Raw genomic sequence first — 14,161 nt, forward strand, 5'->3', positions numbered from 1 at the left:
TGGATTTAGTCACTGTTGCTAGTCGATCTAAACTAATATAATCTAACGTAACTTTTAAGTTTTATCATAATAGCTTGCATAAGACTGAAAAAAGCTGACCCGCAAAGCTAATTCAATCTAAACAGAGAAAAAGGAATTCCAGACATATACCGGTGAATGTCGATGTCGACATTATTGATCATGTTGATATTGAACGACCATTAATGCATCATCTGTGCTTGTTCAGGGCCATTCAAATGGGATGGGGTAGTTGCCCCATTCGTCATGCGACTGGGGGCACTTGTGGTAAACATCTTTTCAAAATGCGATTACACTAGTGATTTGATTATTCGTATATATTTTTTTTTTGGAGGGGGGAGGTCAATTTTGTTTTGCATGCCACCAACACTAGGAACGCCCCTGGTTAGTCTTGGTGGCATTGTTGTTCCTAGTCTTGGGGCTTATATTTAATTTACTTATTACATCTTTGTTTGTACCTTTTTGGACTCTTCTTCTAAAGAACCGTTTAACTAAAAAAAAAAGAAAAAAAATAATTGCTGTCAGCTGTTGGCTCCCTGGTTTAGCCTTCCCGCTTGTGTATAGAGATGATTTCCTGTCTGCCTTTGAGCCCATGAGGAAATATGGAAACAGTTGCTAACTGCAAATTTGGTATTCATTTTAGACAGGTTTATCGGCCAAAACCAGTTTTAAACCCCACACAAACTTGATCGGTTTGAGGTTTTTTGGTTTTCATATGACGCCTTCAGCTAGTTGGTCAATTATTTGCAGACAGGCGCAAATGCTGAAAGTTGTCTCGGAGGGGAAAACTATTTTGGAATGAAGGCAAAATCTGAAAAAAAAACAAAACAAATAGGTGTGGACTTATATGAAAAAATATGGAAAACAGTGGTTCAAATGAGCCGTATTTTAAATTTAATGGAGAACAGTAGCATAGAAACGGGAACTACAGTAAAACTACGAAAAATGATACTTAAGAGTCGCAATTGTATCTTGTTTCAATGGGAGAAGGGTTATTTTATTCAATCTTGTAGCGTAATTCACAAAAAGTTAAGCAGGGGTGGGGCAAACTCCCTTTTTCACAATCTATGGGGTTGATTTGTCGTTGTTCAGTGAAAAGAACAAAAAGAGCATTTTTCAGTGAAAATAATCAAAGCTGTTTTGTCGAAATCTAAGGGGGGCAAACTAATGTAGGGGGGACATGCAGCCCCCTCCGTCTCCAGTTGACGCCACTAAATCTTTGGAATATATGTTTTGGTGTCTTTGTGACGAAGGAACAATATATTGTAAAATTCATCAAGAAAATATTAAGGCTGTCGAGGAGATTTTTTTCTTGTTTTGTGGCGAGGTACGAATTTTAGTGTCACATATCACTGGTGTAAGTTGTTTTCAAAAGTTTTGTCTTCATTCAGATCCCCCTATCCCTGTCTACACGCACTGTAGGTTTAAGTCTCGAAAAAAAAAATTTTGCCATGTTGCTGGTGTCACTTATTAAGTACGGTAGTTAAGATTTATGTCTGAAAGTCTGAAAATAAGGTCAATTTTTCATTCTTCGTAAATTAAGTTATCATAGCTTGAGCTTGTGGTGTTTTTGCGCCAAGTGGTAATTTTATATCTTTCATTTAAGCAAACCTGATTTAACGCATTTTCAAGAACAAGTCTTGTTTGACCGTTCATACTCTAGGCTTCTTATATTAAGAAAACCTCATTCCAGTTCATTCCTTACTTTCTACGTTTGGGTCTTTTCCGTTATATGTATATGCAACGCCATATGGGTATATAATATTACTTCTGTCTCTCTTTAGAAGTGGAGTTAATCCATTTGTTTACACCTGCCTGTGGCAGTGTAATCAGAACTTCTCAATCCGGATACGTTTGCAAGGTACTGTTAGTAATCGTATTCGTGTGCGTCGTGGTGTTAAGCAAGGTTCTGTTCTTAGTCCAGCAATATTTAATAACTAAATTAGAGTAGTCACTCGACAGTTTCCACCATACTTGATTGAGCCATATATCGACACAAGTCACTTGTCGAGGAGTTCACTTGTCCAAGGTTGTCGAGGAGGCGCGTACGGGAGATTTTTTTGTTTTGTGGCAAGGTGCGAATTTTGGTGTCACAAATCACTGGTGTAAGTTGTTTTCAAAAGTTTTGTCTTCATTCAGATCCCCCTATCCCTGTCAACACGCACTGCAGGTTTAAGTCTCGAAAAAATTCTTTGCCATGTTGCTGGTGTCACTTATTAAGTACGGTATTTAAGATTTATGTCTGAAAGTCTGAAAATAAGGTCAATTTTTCATTCTTCGTAAATTAAGTTATAGCTTGAGCTTGTGGTGTTTTTGCGCCAGGTGGTAATTTTATATCTTTCATTTAAGCAAACCTGATTTAACGCATTTTTCAAGAACAAGTCTTGTTTGACCGTTCATACTCTAGGCTTCTTATATTAAGAAAACCCCATTCCAGTTCATTCCTTACTTTCTACGTTTGGATCTTTTCCGTTATATGTATATGCAACGCCATATGGGTATATAATATTACTTCTGTCTCTCTTTAGAAGTGGAGTTAATCCATTTGTTTGCACCTGCCTGTGGCAGTGTTATCAGAACTTCTCAATCCGGATACGTTTGCAAGCTACTGTTAGTAATCGTATTCGTTTGCGTCGTGGTGTTAAGCAAGGTTCTGTTCTTAGTCCAGCAATATTTAATAACTATATTAGAGTAGTCACTCGACAGTTTCCACCATACTTGATTGAGCCATATATCGACACAAGTCACTTGTCTTATGCCGATGACATTCTTCTCTTGGCTGATAATCTTGGGACTCTCCAGAACGCTGTTGATGTTGTTTGCTCCGTACTGAAAGAAATAGGTCTTTCAGTTGCTACTTCCAAAACAGAGTTTCTTGTCTTGGACTGGAGATCGACTCCAATGACACAATCCAAGTTAGTCCCGCCACAATCTCATCTCCCAGTTCACTTAGGTATTTAGGTATTGTATTTGGAACTTCAATTAGACCCACTAGACAGCTTATAATTGTTTCTTTGAAAGAGAAACCTCGAAAATCTTATGGTCTTCTCGCCAGGGTAAAGGGCCAGTTTGATATGAGAATCCTTGGTCGGCTGTTCTTTAGGTTCTGCAAGTATTTTCTTAGCTCCATTTGGACTCGTAATAGGTACATTTCACGACGGTACGGTGTTTTTGAGATTTGTCAAAAAAAAAAATTTGACGAACTGTCACGTAGATTTGCTGACCGCTGCAACAGAATTATCGATTTTCCACTGACTTGCCTTCTATCAATTCCCTAGCGTTGCTAGTGGTGAAATTCTATAAAGTCTGACCCATGTACTCAAGCATGAAGAAGGCAATGGAAAAAGGGCTGATTCAGTAATATTTATGAAAAAATGTTTTTGCTCTTAATTTTTTTGCTTTTATTAGGCTCATCTTGAGCTTCATCAATTTTTAAACCGATCAGTAACAAGGTTTTTGGCCCTTCTCAGTGCCCCTCAACACCCCCTCCAAACAAAGTTTTTAGTCCCTTTAGCCCCAGCAACAATCCTTGAGAGTTTTAAGCCAGCCATCAAAAAAAAAACTTCCTTTTTTGGGGCTCCAATTTTGAGGTGGCCCCATGCCTCCAAACTAAATATTATGTTTAGAATTGGCGCTGATTTGAGCCTATCAGAATTTTTCGCATAATTCTTCTGCCAATTAGTAAATCCTATCAAAATTCTGATTGGCTCAAATTAGCGCTAGTTAAATTATGGTATTAGTTAAAACTCATATTGTGCCTTTAATGCACACTTTCTTTGGTAAAATCATTTTTCGGGAATTTGTAAACTTAGGTAATTGCATAAAGTTATCATAAAACTCCATGAATGGAACTGTTGACATTGTATTACAAATAATTAGGCTTGATAAAAATATATTTTCCCTAGCATGTTTATTTATCTAAGAGATAGAGTTGACAGTTGTATATTATCTGAATTTCTGTTGACATGTTTATCACTACGGAAAATTGACTAACTTCTGTTAAAGAGGCGAGTGTAATACCGTAGCAGGGGCTTGCAATATTAAAAATACATTATAGTTGTTGAAGAGGTGACTATGCCCTAGTAAAGAATGATGTATGGTCTTTAGTAAGAGAATTTTTCTTCAGATTTGGAGAAAACTATTCAGTGAAAAACATTGCGTCTGGTTAAAAAAGTAAACGTTTAAGGGTACTGTTCTGTTTTGCGACCCCACTGAAGAAGTAAAGTTCGGTTAATCGAAGAATACCAAAACATGATGAAAATATAATACTTTAGAAACAAATTTGGGCTATATATTTGCACATTAGAGGGTGGGAGTGGGGCTAAGGTATGGTGGATCTGCATGCAAAATGTGTTAGCTACAATTATTCTGCATATAATGAAGTAAGAATTGTTTTCTAACTTCACGCTGTCCAAATACTTTACCCTCCCCACTCACCATAATGTGCAAATATATAACCCAAATTATGTAAGCCTAATGTATTTTGTCACCCGCCACTTGTTTTTCACTGAACGTAAGCTAATTGCCTCTTAATACGGACAGATGAAAAACAGTTCTAGGTTTTTTCCTAAAGTTTTGCACAGTGTACGAGTTTAATTTCTATGTAGCGCTTAAGATTTCGTTATGTTTGAAGGGTAGAAAAAAAGTATATCCTATCATAAGAGATACAAATATAGATTCAGTTTGCCATTTGTCGAAACAGTTTGATTTGAAATTACGGACCAATGTCAAGATTAAGCCTAAGCCCTCCTTCAGTCCAAAACCTGGACCAATGACTCGTAGTCAGTGTTGCCAATGCTTCGGAAGAAAAGGTACCGTAAAACGCCCTAAAATTGTACTACTGATCAAAAAATTGCACCATATCTATTTTTTTGCGTGTTGTACTATAGGCAAGACGAAATATTTTTTTTTTTGTGCCAAGCACAGCACGTGGACGATCGTAAAATTACATGACAATAAAGAGAACAATCGCATATATTCTTTAAGAGATATTTGGGAGACGTCCTTTCCCCTGCAGAGACCATTTTGGTGTCACTCCTCCAAATAGCTAATCACCTATTTCGTACTTACCTTACAGATGGCTCTGCTGCTTCTTGCTATATTATGAACGCAAAAGGCCAACAACAGGCACTTAAATAAATGTGTAAAGGAAAACTTAAAACTCTAAAAGAGAAAACAAATAAAAACTACAATTCCCTTCACTCGCTGCGTCCTGACCCCCAGTCAAATCTTATTGTACCATATTGTACCACGTTTTGTAAAATGTACCGGACAAAATGTGATTGTACGAGAATGTACCTTTAGAGGTGAAATGTACCAAAATGGTACAATTGTACCGCTGTTGGCAACCCTGCTCGTAGTATCAAAAAATGGTCTGACTGGAACGGGACTAAGGAGTGTTAGTGCCAACAAAACTGCTGGTCAGCACGACGTCCACCCATGGCTGCTAAAAGATAAGCTGATGAAATTGTCCCCATCTCTGCCAAATTATTCTCGTACTCCTTCAACTTGTCAGTCAGCCCACGTTACAACTATATTAAAAAATGTTGAACGAAAAGACTTATCAGTCTCATATCACCTGTTGTATTATAACTTCGAGGATAGTCAACGATGCGCTTCTCTAAAACCTTTCTCAAAATGGTATCATCTCGGACAATCAGCCAATCAGCACGGTTTCCTTGAAGGAAATTCTGTTGAAACCAACCTCCTAGACAGCTACGAGCTGATCAGTTAACTACTAGACGAATGACTGACCATTGATTTGATTCTCCTGAATCTGATGGAAACTTTTGCTTAGCTCCTACGCAACCGGCTGTGTTCCATATTCTTATAGCAGTAGAAATCACGAAAGAACTAGCAGCCTGGCTAATATGCTTCTGGTTGGCAGAACACACATGGCCCCGACTTTTCAGTACAGACGGCGAACGTACATGTTCTAAATCATCCAAGGTTGTTAGTGGTGTTCCCCTGGGAGCTGTCCTTCGATCTGCGTTGTTCATTATCGACGAAAATTGTTATTATCTACAGGGCGAATAAAGGTAATTAAAGTGAAAAACGATACCCTATAATTTGTCATATTTAAAAATTTTGTACGAGAGTTTTTACTTAAAATACTGTAGAAAGTTTCTTTTCAATAGGGTTGGTACATGAATACCTCTTTATCTTAAAGTAGCACGTGAATGTCTTCCTTTTCCTTTTTTTTCTGAACTTTTTATCGAATGAGTTGCCATAGAAACTTGTGCAAGAGTTGCCTTAAAAGAATATTCTATCAGCTCCTGTGGCATCAATTTTCATGGCAGCAAGTGGCAGGTATTAATAATTTCACAAATACACAGAGTTGGACAATCGCGAGTTTGACCCATAGACATATACCCCTTCGAGTCCATACCCTCTATCTAAATCTTGAGACATTCACGATTTTCACACAATTTTTTATATTGTCCGAATAATTAACTTTGTTATTTTGCCTTCTTTTAAATTTATTTCAGGAATAGATACACTCTTCTCCAGGTCCTGGGCTATGCGATACGTTTGGAATTTATTTTGGCACGATACAAATTTTCGGCACATTCTGGTTTTATTTGCTACTTTTTGCCTTAGATATCTGTTCAAGTTCTAGTTTCTTGAAAAATTTCTTCTATTCATGTCAAATTTTTAACCTGCTGTTCAGCTGGTACTAATTCCTTCCTTGCGGTATAATTTTAGTTGCAAAATTGGTAGTTTATTTCAACGTGTAGGCAACGCTCAATGGTAATATATTATTATAAGATTAGTGTTATACTCAAATCCTTTGGGCTTGACCAACTTCCCAGTGGATAAATCTTGGTGATTTTATCAAATCTCCTGGGTTTTCATCAACACCCTAATATTTCACAATTCTCAGTGTTTTTTGAATGGCATTTTTTTGTATGTCACTGTAGTATGATAAGTGTTTTGATCAAATCCCCAGGATGTGATTAAAAGAACATTCTTTTAATAAAATCCTGATTGATTAAATCTTTCTTTAAAATAGAAGATTCATCTTCACATCTCCAAATATTTTGAAATTCTTTTTTAAATTGATAGAAACAAAATATAATTAAAGACTTATGATTTGATTAAGTGTTTTGTTCAAAATCCCCAGATTGTGAAATCCCCAGGATTTTGACCGACCAGCTAAGTGTATTGTCAGTGATTTGGTCAAATCCCAAGTGGTTGGGACCCGTATCCGTACCCGTATTCCAAACCCGTATCCAGGGGGGTTAGGGGTTTGACTTCTCTCCCCCCTGAAATATTCATCTGACTAGTGAAAAGATAAAAATTTACGTATAAACATATTTTTGATGCGTTTTTTAAATTTTTTTTTTGTAAATTCATATTGGTAAAATTGGTAAATTTCCATTGGTTAAATTTATATTTATATCGGTAAATTTATTGGCTATAAATATATCAATAAAAAGTATATTTATTGCCTGGTTTATCTCAATTCTGTCTTTCACTTCTTAGTTTCTGTTTCAAGTAAGTTCGAAGCTTTTTGGGAAAATTTTACGGTGCTATAAGATTTCAAGAACCGAATCGACCTTCTGAGTTTAAGGGTTACTGTCGGGCAAATCGAACGGGGTAGCAAGCCGATATTAGAGGGTGAAATTATATTTGAAGTTTGTTGGACTTTAATAGACCTGTATCCCCTATTGTCATATGGTTGCTATACAACGCCAAATTCAAGGAAGCTTCTCTTATGGTAAAGCCCACACATATTGTATCAACGTTAGGACAAGGTCTAGTATCCTACTTACAAATATACCAATAAAAGTATATTTATTGCCTGGTTTATCGTTATTCTTTCTTTTACTTCTTAATTTCTGTTTCAAGTAAGTTCAAAGCTTTTTGGGAAGATTTCAAGAACTAAATAGACCTTTTGAGTTTAAGGATTACTGTCAGGCAAATTGAACGGGGTAGCAAGCCAGCATAAGAGGGGGAAGTTATAATTAACGTTTGATGGGCTTGAATGGACCTTGGTAAACCTGTAACCCCGAATGTCATGTAGCTGCTATACATCGCCTAATTCAAGGAAGCTTCTCTTGTAATAAAGCCCACACATACTTTATTTACGTTAGGGCAAGGTCTAGTATCCTACTTCGTTTCTACTATTCTTCTGTAAAAATAATAGATAACAATATTATATGTATAATAATAATGAATTATATGACCGAGGCTTTTACATACCGGTCTAATAGGCCAGCCGCCCTCGTTATGGAATTGAAAAAAAATTCACTTTTTCGCTATTCTTTTTTCAGATAATTTTTGGTTTCTGTGTTATTTCGAACTTGCACACTTTTCTGAAACTGTTGGCTATTTCCAATAGCGACTTCCTGTCAACGTAACTATCATCATCGTTCATAGGCTATATCTTTCTTCTAAGGAGTGGTGCCAATTTAATAAATTACGCAATATTTCGTTTAGTCCCAGAATATCTTACACGATTAAAGCTAATCTTCATTTAGCATTTTCTACAAATTTGCAAACTTACATTTTCTTAAATCCGTCATAACAAATATTCCATTTTAGCACAATAAGCACAAGTCCTAGATACATGATTGACATAACCGGAACGGATCCGCTCTCTTTGGAATAGTTTGGGGGGGGGGGTTAATTCTGAAAAATTAGAAAAATGAGGTATTTTTAACTTACGAACGGGTGATTGGATCTCAATGAAATTTGATATTTAGAAGGATATCATGTCTCAAAGCTCTTATTTTAATCCCGACCGGATCTGGTGACATTGGGGGGAGTTTTGGGGTGGGGGAACCTAAAATCATGGAAAACGCTTAGATTGGAGGGATCGGGATGAAACTTGGTGGGAAAAATAAGCATAAGTCTTAGATACGTGATTTACATAATTGGAACGGATCCGCGCTATTGGGGGGGGGGGGTTTAAAAATTAGAAAAATGACGTATTTTAACTTACGAAGGAGTGATCGGATTTTCATGAAATTTCATATTTTAGAAGGACCTCGTACCTCAGATCTCTTATTTTAAATCTCAACCGGATCCAGCGTCATTTGGGGGGGGGGGGCGGAAATCTTAGAAAATGCTTAAAGCGGAGAGATCAGGATGAAACTGGATGGGAAAAATAAAAACCTGTCTAAGATACTCGACTGACATAACCGAACCGGATCTGCTCTCTTTGGTGGAGTTTCTTTTTTTTTGGGGGGGGGGGGTAATTTTGAAAATTGAGGCATTTGTAACTTACGAAAGGGTGACCAGAACTTAATGAAATTTGATATTTAGAAGGATCTTGTGGTTGAAAGCTCTAATTTTAAATTCCGACCAGATCCTGTGACATTGGGGGAGTTGGAGGGGGAAACCGGAATTCTTGGAAAACGTGAAAATTGGGGCATTTTTATCTTACGAATAGGTGATCGGATTTTGATACTTAGAAGGAATTCATGTCTCAGAGCTCTTATTTCAAATCCCGACCAGATCTAATGACATTGGGGGGAGTTGGAGGGGGAAATCTTGGAAAACACTTGGAGTGGAGGAATCGGGATAAAGCTTGGTGGATAGAATAAGCAAATGTCCTTGATACGTGATTGACGTTACCGTACTGGATTCGCTCTCTTTGGGGGAGTTGGAGGGAGGGGTTCAGTGATATGGCGAGTTTGGTGCTTCTGGACGTGCTAGGACGATGAAAATTGGTAGGTGTGTTAGGGAGCTGCACAAATTGACTTGGTAAAGTCATTTCCCAGATCCGACCATCTGGGGGGCTAAAGGGAGAGGAAAAATTAGAAAAAATTTGGTATTTATAACTTACGAGTCGGTGATCGGATCTTAATGTATTTTGATATTTAGAAGGACATCGTGAGTCAGAGCTTTTATTTTAAATCCTGACCGGCATTAAGCCTCTGATTTTCCTTTTAAATCAATCTGTTGATTCTTAGAATTTGTTAGAGCTAATACCATATGAGCTCTTGGCTCTTAGCTCTTCTTGCCTCGTCACAAGTACCATATGAGCTCTTAGCTCTTGTTATTGTATCATGTTGTGCATTATTATACAGGAGCGTAGCTCTAGCATTTTTATTTGTTTGGGGGAGGAGCAAGAGGGGGTACACATCCGGGGAGTCAAGGGCCATGAGATATTCTTCGTTGAAAAGGGGTTAGAACATTTGTGAAAAACTTCTGCCTAAATGTGTTTTCAAGATGTCTGAAAACCTGTTTTGGGAAATGATTTTATAATGGATACCGAACACCCATTGAAAAAAAGAAAGTAAACATGTCGTGTCTATGTCCTAAGTCATATTGTAATTTGTGATAGCAAAATATGATTATATATTATGTGTTTTAAGATATTTTTTATGTTTTATATAAAATAATAAAACAAATATTAATTTTCAGACGCGTACCGGTGCCAGTCTACTAATAAAGAAGCATCCTGCCCAAATGAAATATAAAATATGTTCTATTGAAGGGACAAAATCCGAAATTGACCATGCGTTGGAAATTGTGAGGGATAAATTTCCGTCCAACAAGTATCCCCAAGTGACGTTAGAACAGGTTAATATCCCTGCTGCATCTGCAGTAGCTCTTGTTCCTGATACTCTCCAGGTAAGATTTATTTATGTGTTTTAACCACTACCCATTGTTTTCTGGGAATATATATCATTACCCCGGGAAATCTGACTCTCCAAGAAAAATTCCTTTACTTGTGTATCATACGCCTCTCACTCAAGTTTACGATGTGTAAAACTTAAGAACAAATCGGTTTCTTCGTTACTTTAGAAACAAATTTTGGGCTATATATTTGCACATTGGGGGGGGTGTTAGGTACAATTATTCTACATATTATGAAGTAAGGATTGTTTTCTGACTTCAAACTCCCTTATTTGCAAATATATAGCTTAAATTATATATTTTCCATCTATTCTGTCACTTGTCTCTCTTGTCTCACGCTAAGCTGAAAGAAACTAACGAAAAAACAGGTTTGTTCTCTAGTTTTACACAGCGTAAACTTGAGTGAGTGGAGTATAATACACAAGCACCGAAATTCCTTCCCCCCACGAGAAAAACAACAAAGCTCAAATTTGGAAAGCCGACTTTCCACGGGGGTATTTTCCAGAGTGTATTCCGTGGGGGGGGGGGGGCAAAACGCCGGTCACCCAGATAGACAATGTACTCAACACATTTTGTAAAGACCTTATGAGCCAACTTGTCGCGGTCATCCCAAAAGGTCATGGTTGCCATTTTTTTAGTTGAAAAATAATAGCTTAACACCGTTTGCAGAGTTATTCGTAAATGAATGATCAGAAGGACAGTGAATGTTCAATCACACTTGAACCCTCCTGATCTCCATTGTCTTGGTAATCCTCCTTCTGATAACAGCTTAGCAAATAGTTTTCGGTAATTATACAATAAGTGTGTTGTCAGTTATGACCTTTTGGCATGACAGTGGCGGAATATATCTTTAAAAAGGTCAGCCGAGTTTAAGGACGTTCAAAACCATAAGTGCGATTGTGCGAGTCTCAGTGTCGGCTGACAGTCGGAAAGACAAAGGGCTCACGAGTAAATTTCTCCTGCACTACAGGGAGCTCCCGAAGCAAACTAATAAAAATTGATATAGAATCTTCAATATCATAACAGTTCAAAAATCTAACGAGAGGCGAGTTTAAAATAAAGAAAATCTATAGTCTCTTAACAATTGTTAAGCAAAACGCTATCTATTGAATATAAATACAGCTAAATAATATGCATTTTGTGTAGGCAAAAATTTCTATCAATGCGGGTAGCATAACAGGAAACTTCCAAAGCTGTGTCAAATTATTCAGTGATACTTCTTTTGAGGTGATTTCTAATGTTTTCCCAGCAGGTATACTGGAATAATTTTAGGGACCGTCCTTTTCTGAACTTTATAAAGAAAATTCTGCTCCTTGAATAATAATAATAAAAAAAAAAAAAAAAAAAAAAAGCTAAATTCACGCTTTCTTATGCGTAAGTTTCATTAAATACGAATATGTATACCTTTGGCACAAAACGGGAGAAGTTAAACGGCTTTTCTAAGATTTCTGGTAGAGTACATGTCGGCTTTTAGTTGTCTATCGCTTATTCGAATCCCTTATCAAAGCTGTGCAAGTTATGGCAATACCGCCCAGTCAATTTTAAATAGTTTGGCCATACGAACTAAAAGTGTTCAATAGATGAGACAAGGGGATCTTTTATGATATCAAAAATCCTTCTGGTCTTTCTATGTAGTGACGATAATGACGGTTAATCATAAATGAATATTTCCCTAGGGCCCTTGCTTTGGCTTTGTAACATGTTTCATTTTCTAATATACATTTTATAGTAAGTTGCTAGAACATCATTGACCGGGAAGAGAATGTCAAGTTAAAAAGGGCTGTGACTGAATCTTCCACTTCCAATATCACTCTGAAAAGAGACTTGTGTTTAACTTATTCTTCATTTATGCGTTTTAGGAACAAGAAAATTTCAAAATACAGTGATTCTTTTCAAAATGATTCTAAGAATTTGTAAATTAAGCTCATACACGTGCGAAATCCATAACCAGATCGTAATAGAATTAATGAGGCTAGAGACTGGGCGAGGTAGGCATGGTGCCTTAGGGTAGGGTGAGGTAGAAGGCAACTCCCTTCTATGACGTGTTTGTTCGTGTGTTCACTTTTTTGAATCTTGTTTCGGAGATAAGCGGATTCAATTATCAATCTGTACCGCTATTTAACCTGAATACCGAGAGTTGACCATTGACGGACACTACATCGCAACGTCTTTTTCTGAAAAAGCTGGTTTACAGGGCCGTATCCAGGGGGAGGTTACTAGGTTTAACTCCCTCCTGAATTTTCCGTTCGCCTCGTAGAAACGTAACAAAAAAATGCATATAAACAAATTTGTATTGGTTTTTTATTTTTATTTTTTAAACTAATAGCCCTCCCTGCCGGAACAAAATTTTTAAAGCGCCCCTGCCGATTGATAGGTCAGATTATGTGTGGTATAAAATTAGTTTGTGAGGGGTTTTGTTAGAAATTCAGGTATTACATTAGAATGAAGCGGTCCTATTCGCGCGTATTTTTATTATTCGTCTTCAGTATCTGAATTTACCTGTTATATTTATAAGGTAAAGTTAAACAATTACCTGAATGGATATCGGGAACATAATCCACAGAATAAAGTAAAACAGTTCAAAATAGGGATGATACCTTTTTATTGACAGTGAATAGATATAAAATTATTTAACTGGATATTTCGAACACATATACAGTGTTCATCATCAGCAGTAAAACTGGTAAACTGGTAAGCAGTAAAACAGGAGTTTTACTGCTGATGATGAACACTGTATATGTGTTCGAAAAATCCAGTTAAATAATTTTATATCTATTCACTGTCAATAAAAAGGTATCATCCCTATTTTGAACTGTTTTACTTTCGTCATGGAAAGGCAGTGTGGTCTTCGAAGTTATCTACCACAGAATAAAACTTCGGTGTTGGGGTTAGCAGTTCATGGAAGTTTGCGAGTTGCTATTTTTATACAAGTGAAATCTTGGAAAAGTCTTTTTGGAAGAAAGATAGAAATATTTTGTCTTCGTTAGAAACTGCTACTACGAATAACTCACTGCAGCATCAAGCCGCCTGAGGCTAACAGGACTATGTATGCTCCTCCATCCCAATTTATTCAAAGCTTCCCTCTTTACACCCTTCGAGGAAGTTCTCATTCCTCTTAACCTTTCCTTGCGACATCCTCCCAATCCATTTGGGGACGAACTGCTTTTTATTTGGCCCTAGACGGTTTGGCTGAAAAGGACAATCTTTGGCAATCTGTCATTCTTCATCCCCAGGACCCGGGTGAATATTCGGAATTAGTTATATTGTACATGTGAACTTTAAAGTTGGACTTCTAATCATTGGAGTTAATCATGGATGTTGTGTTATAGACGGAGTCGTATAAATTAAAAAAAAACTCTACACCCCTATTCTCCAGTTTTCGGCTATAGATATACTGGCTGGATAGATACCAGATAACATACCAGATCCAAAAATTGGTTTTTGGATGAACCTGAATCTGGTCATCTATGGACTGGATGGCCATTGAATAGTAGCAAATTATCTTCTTACGTTGAAGAATTGAAACCATTACAATTACAGAAACCAGGTGACG

At 37.0% G+C, this 14,161-nt stretch overlaps 1 protein-coding gene across 3 annotated transcripts in view; it reads left to right on the plus strand.

Annotated features, from left to right (window-relative positions):
• LOC136040099 (A-kinase anchor protein 1, mitochondrial-like) overlaps positions 1 to 14,161 on the plus strand; it is a 112,806-nt gene that overhangs the window by 60,403 nt on the left and 38,242 nt on the right. For all 3 annotated transcript variants that reach the window (XM_065724193.1, XM_065724192.1, XM_065724194.1), the window contains one exon: positions 10,393 to 10,602. In XM_065724193.1, coding sequence (XP_065580265.1) covers positions 10,393 to 10,602 — 210 coding nt within the window. The remainder of the gene's footprint in view (positions 1 to 10,392; positions 10,603 to 14,161) is intronic.

This window comes from Artemia franciscana, chromosome 20 (assembly GCF_032884065.1).
Source record: "Artemia franciscana chromosome 20, ASM3288406v1, whole genome shotgun sequence".
NCBI classification, from domain to species: Eukaryota; Metazoa; Arthropoda; class Branchiopoda; order Anostraca; family Artemiidae; genus Artemia; species Artemia franciscana.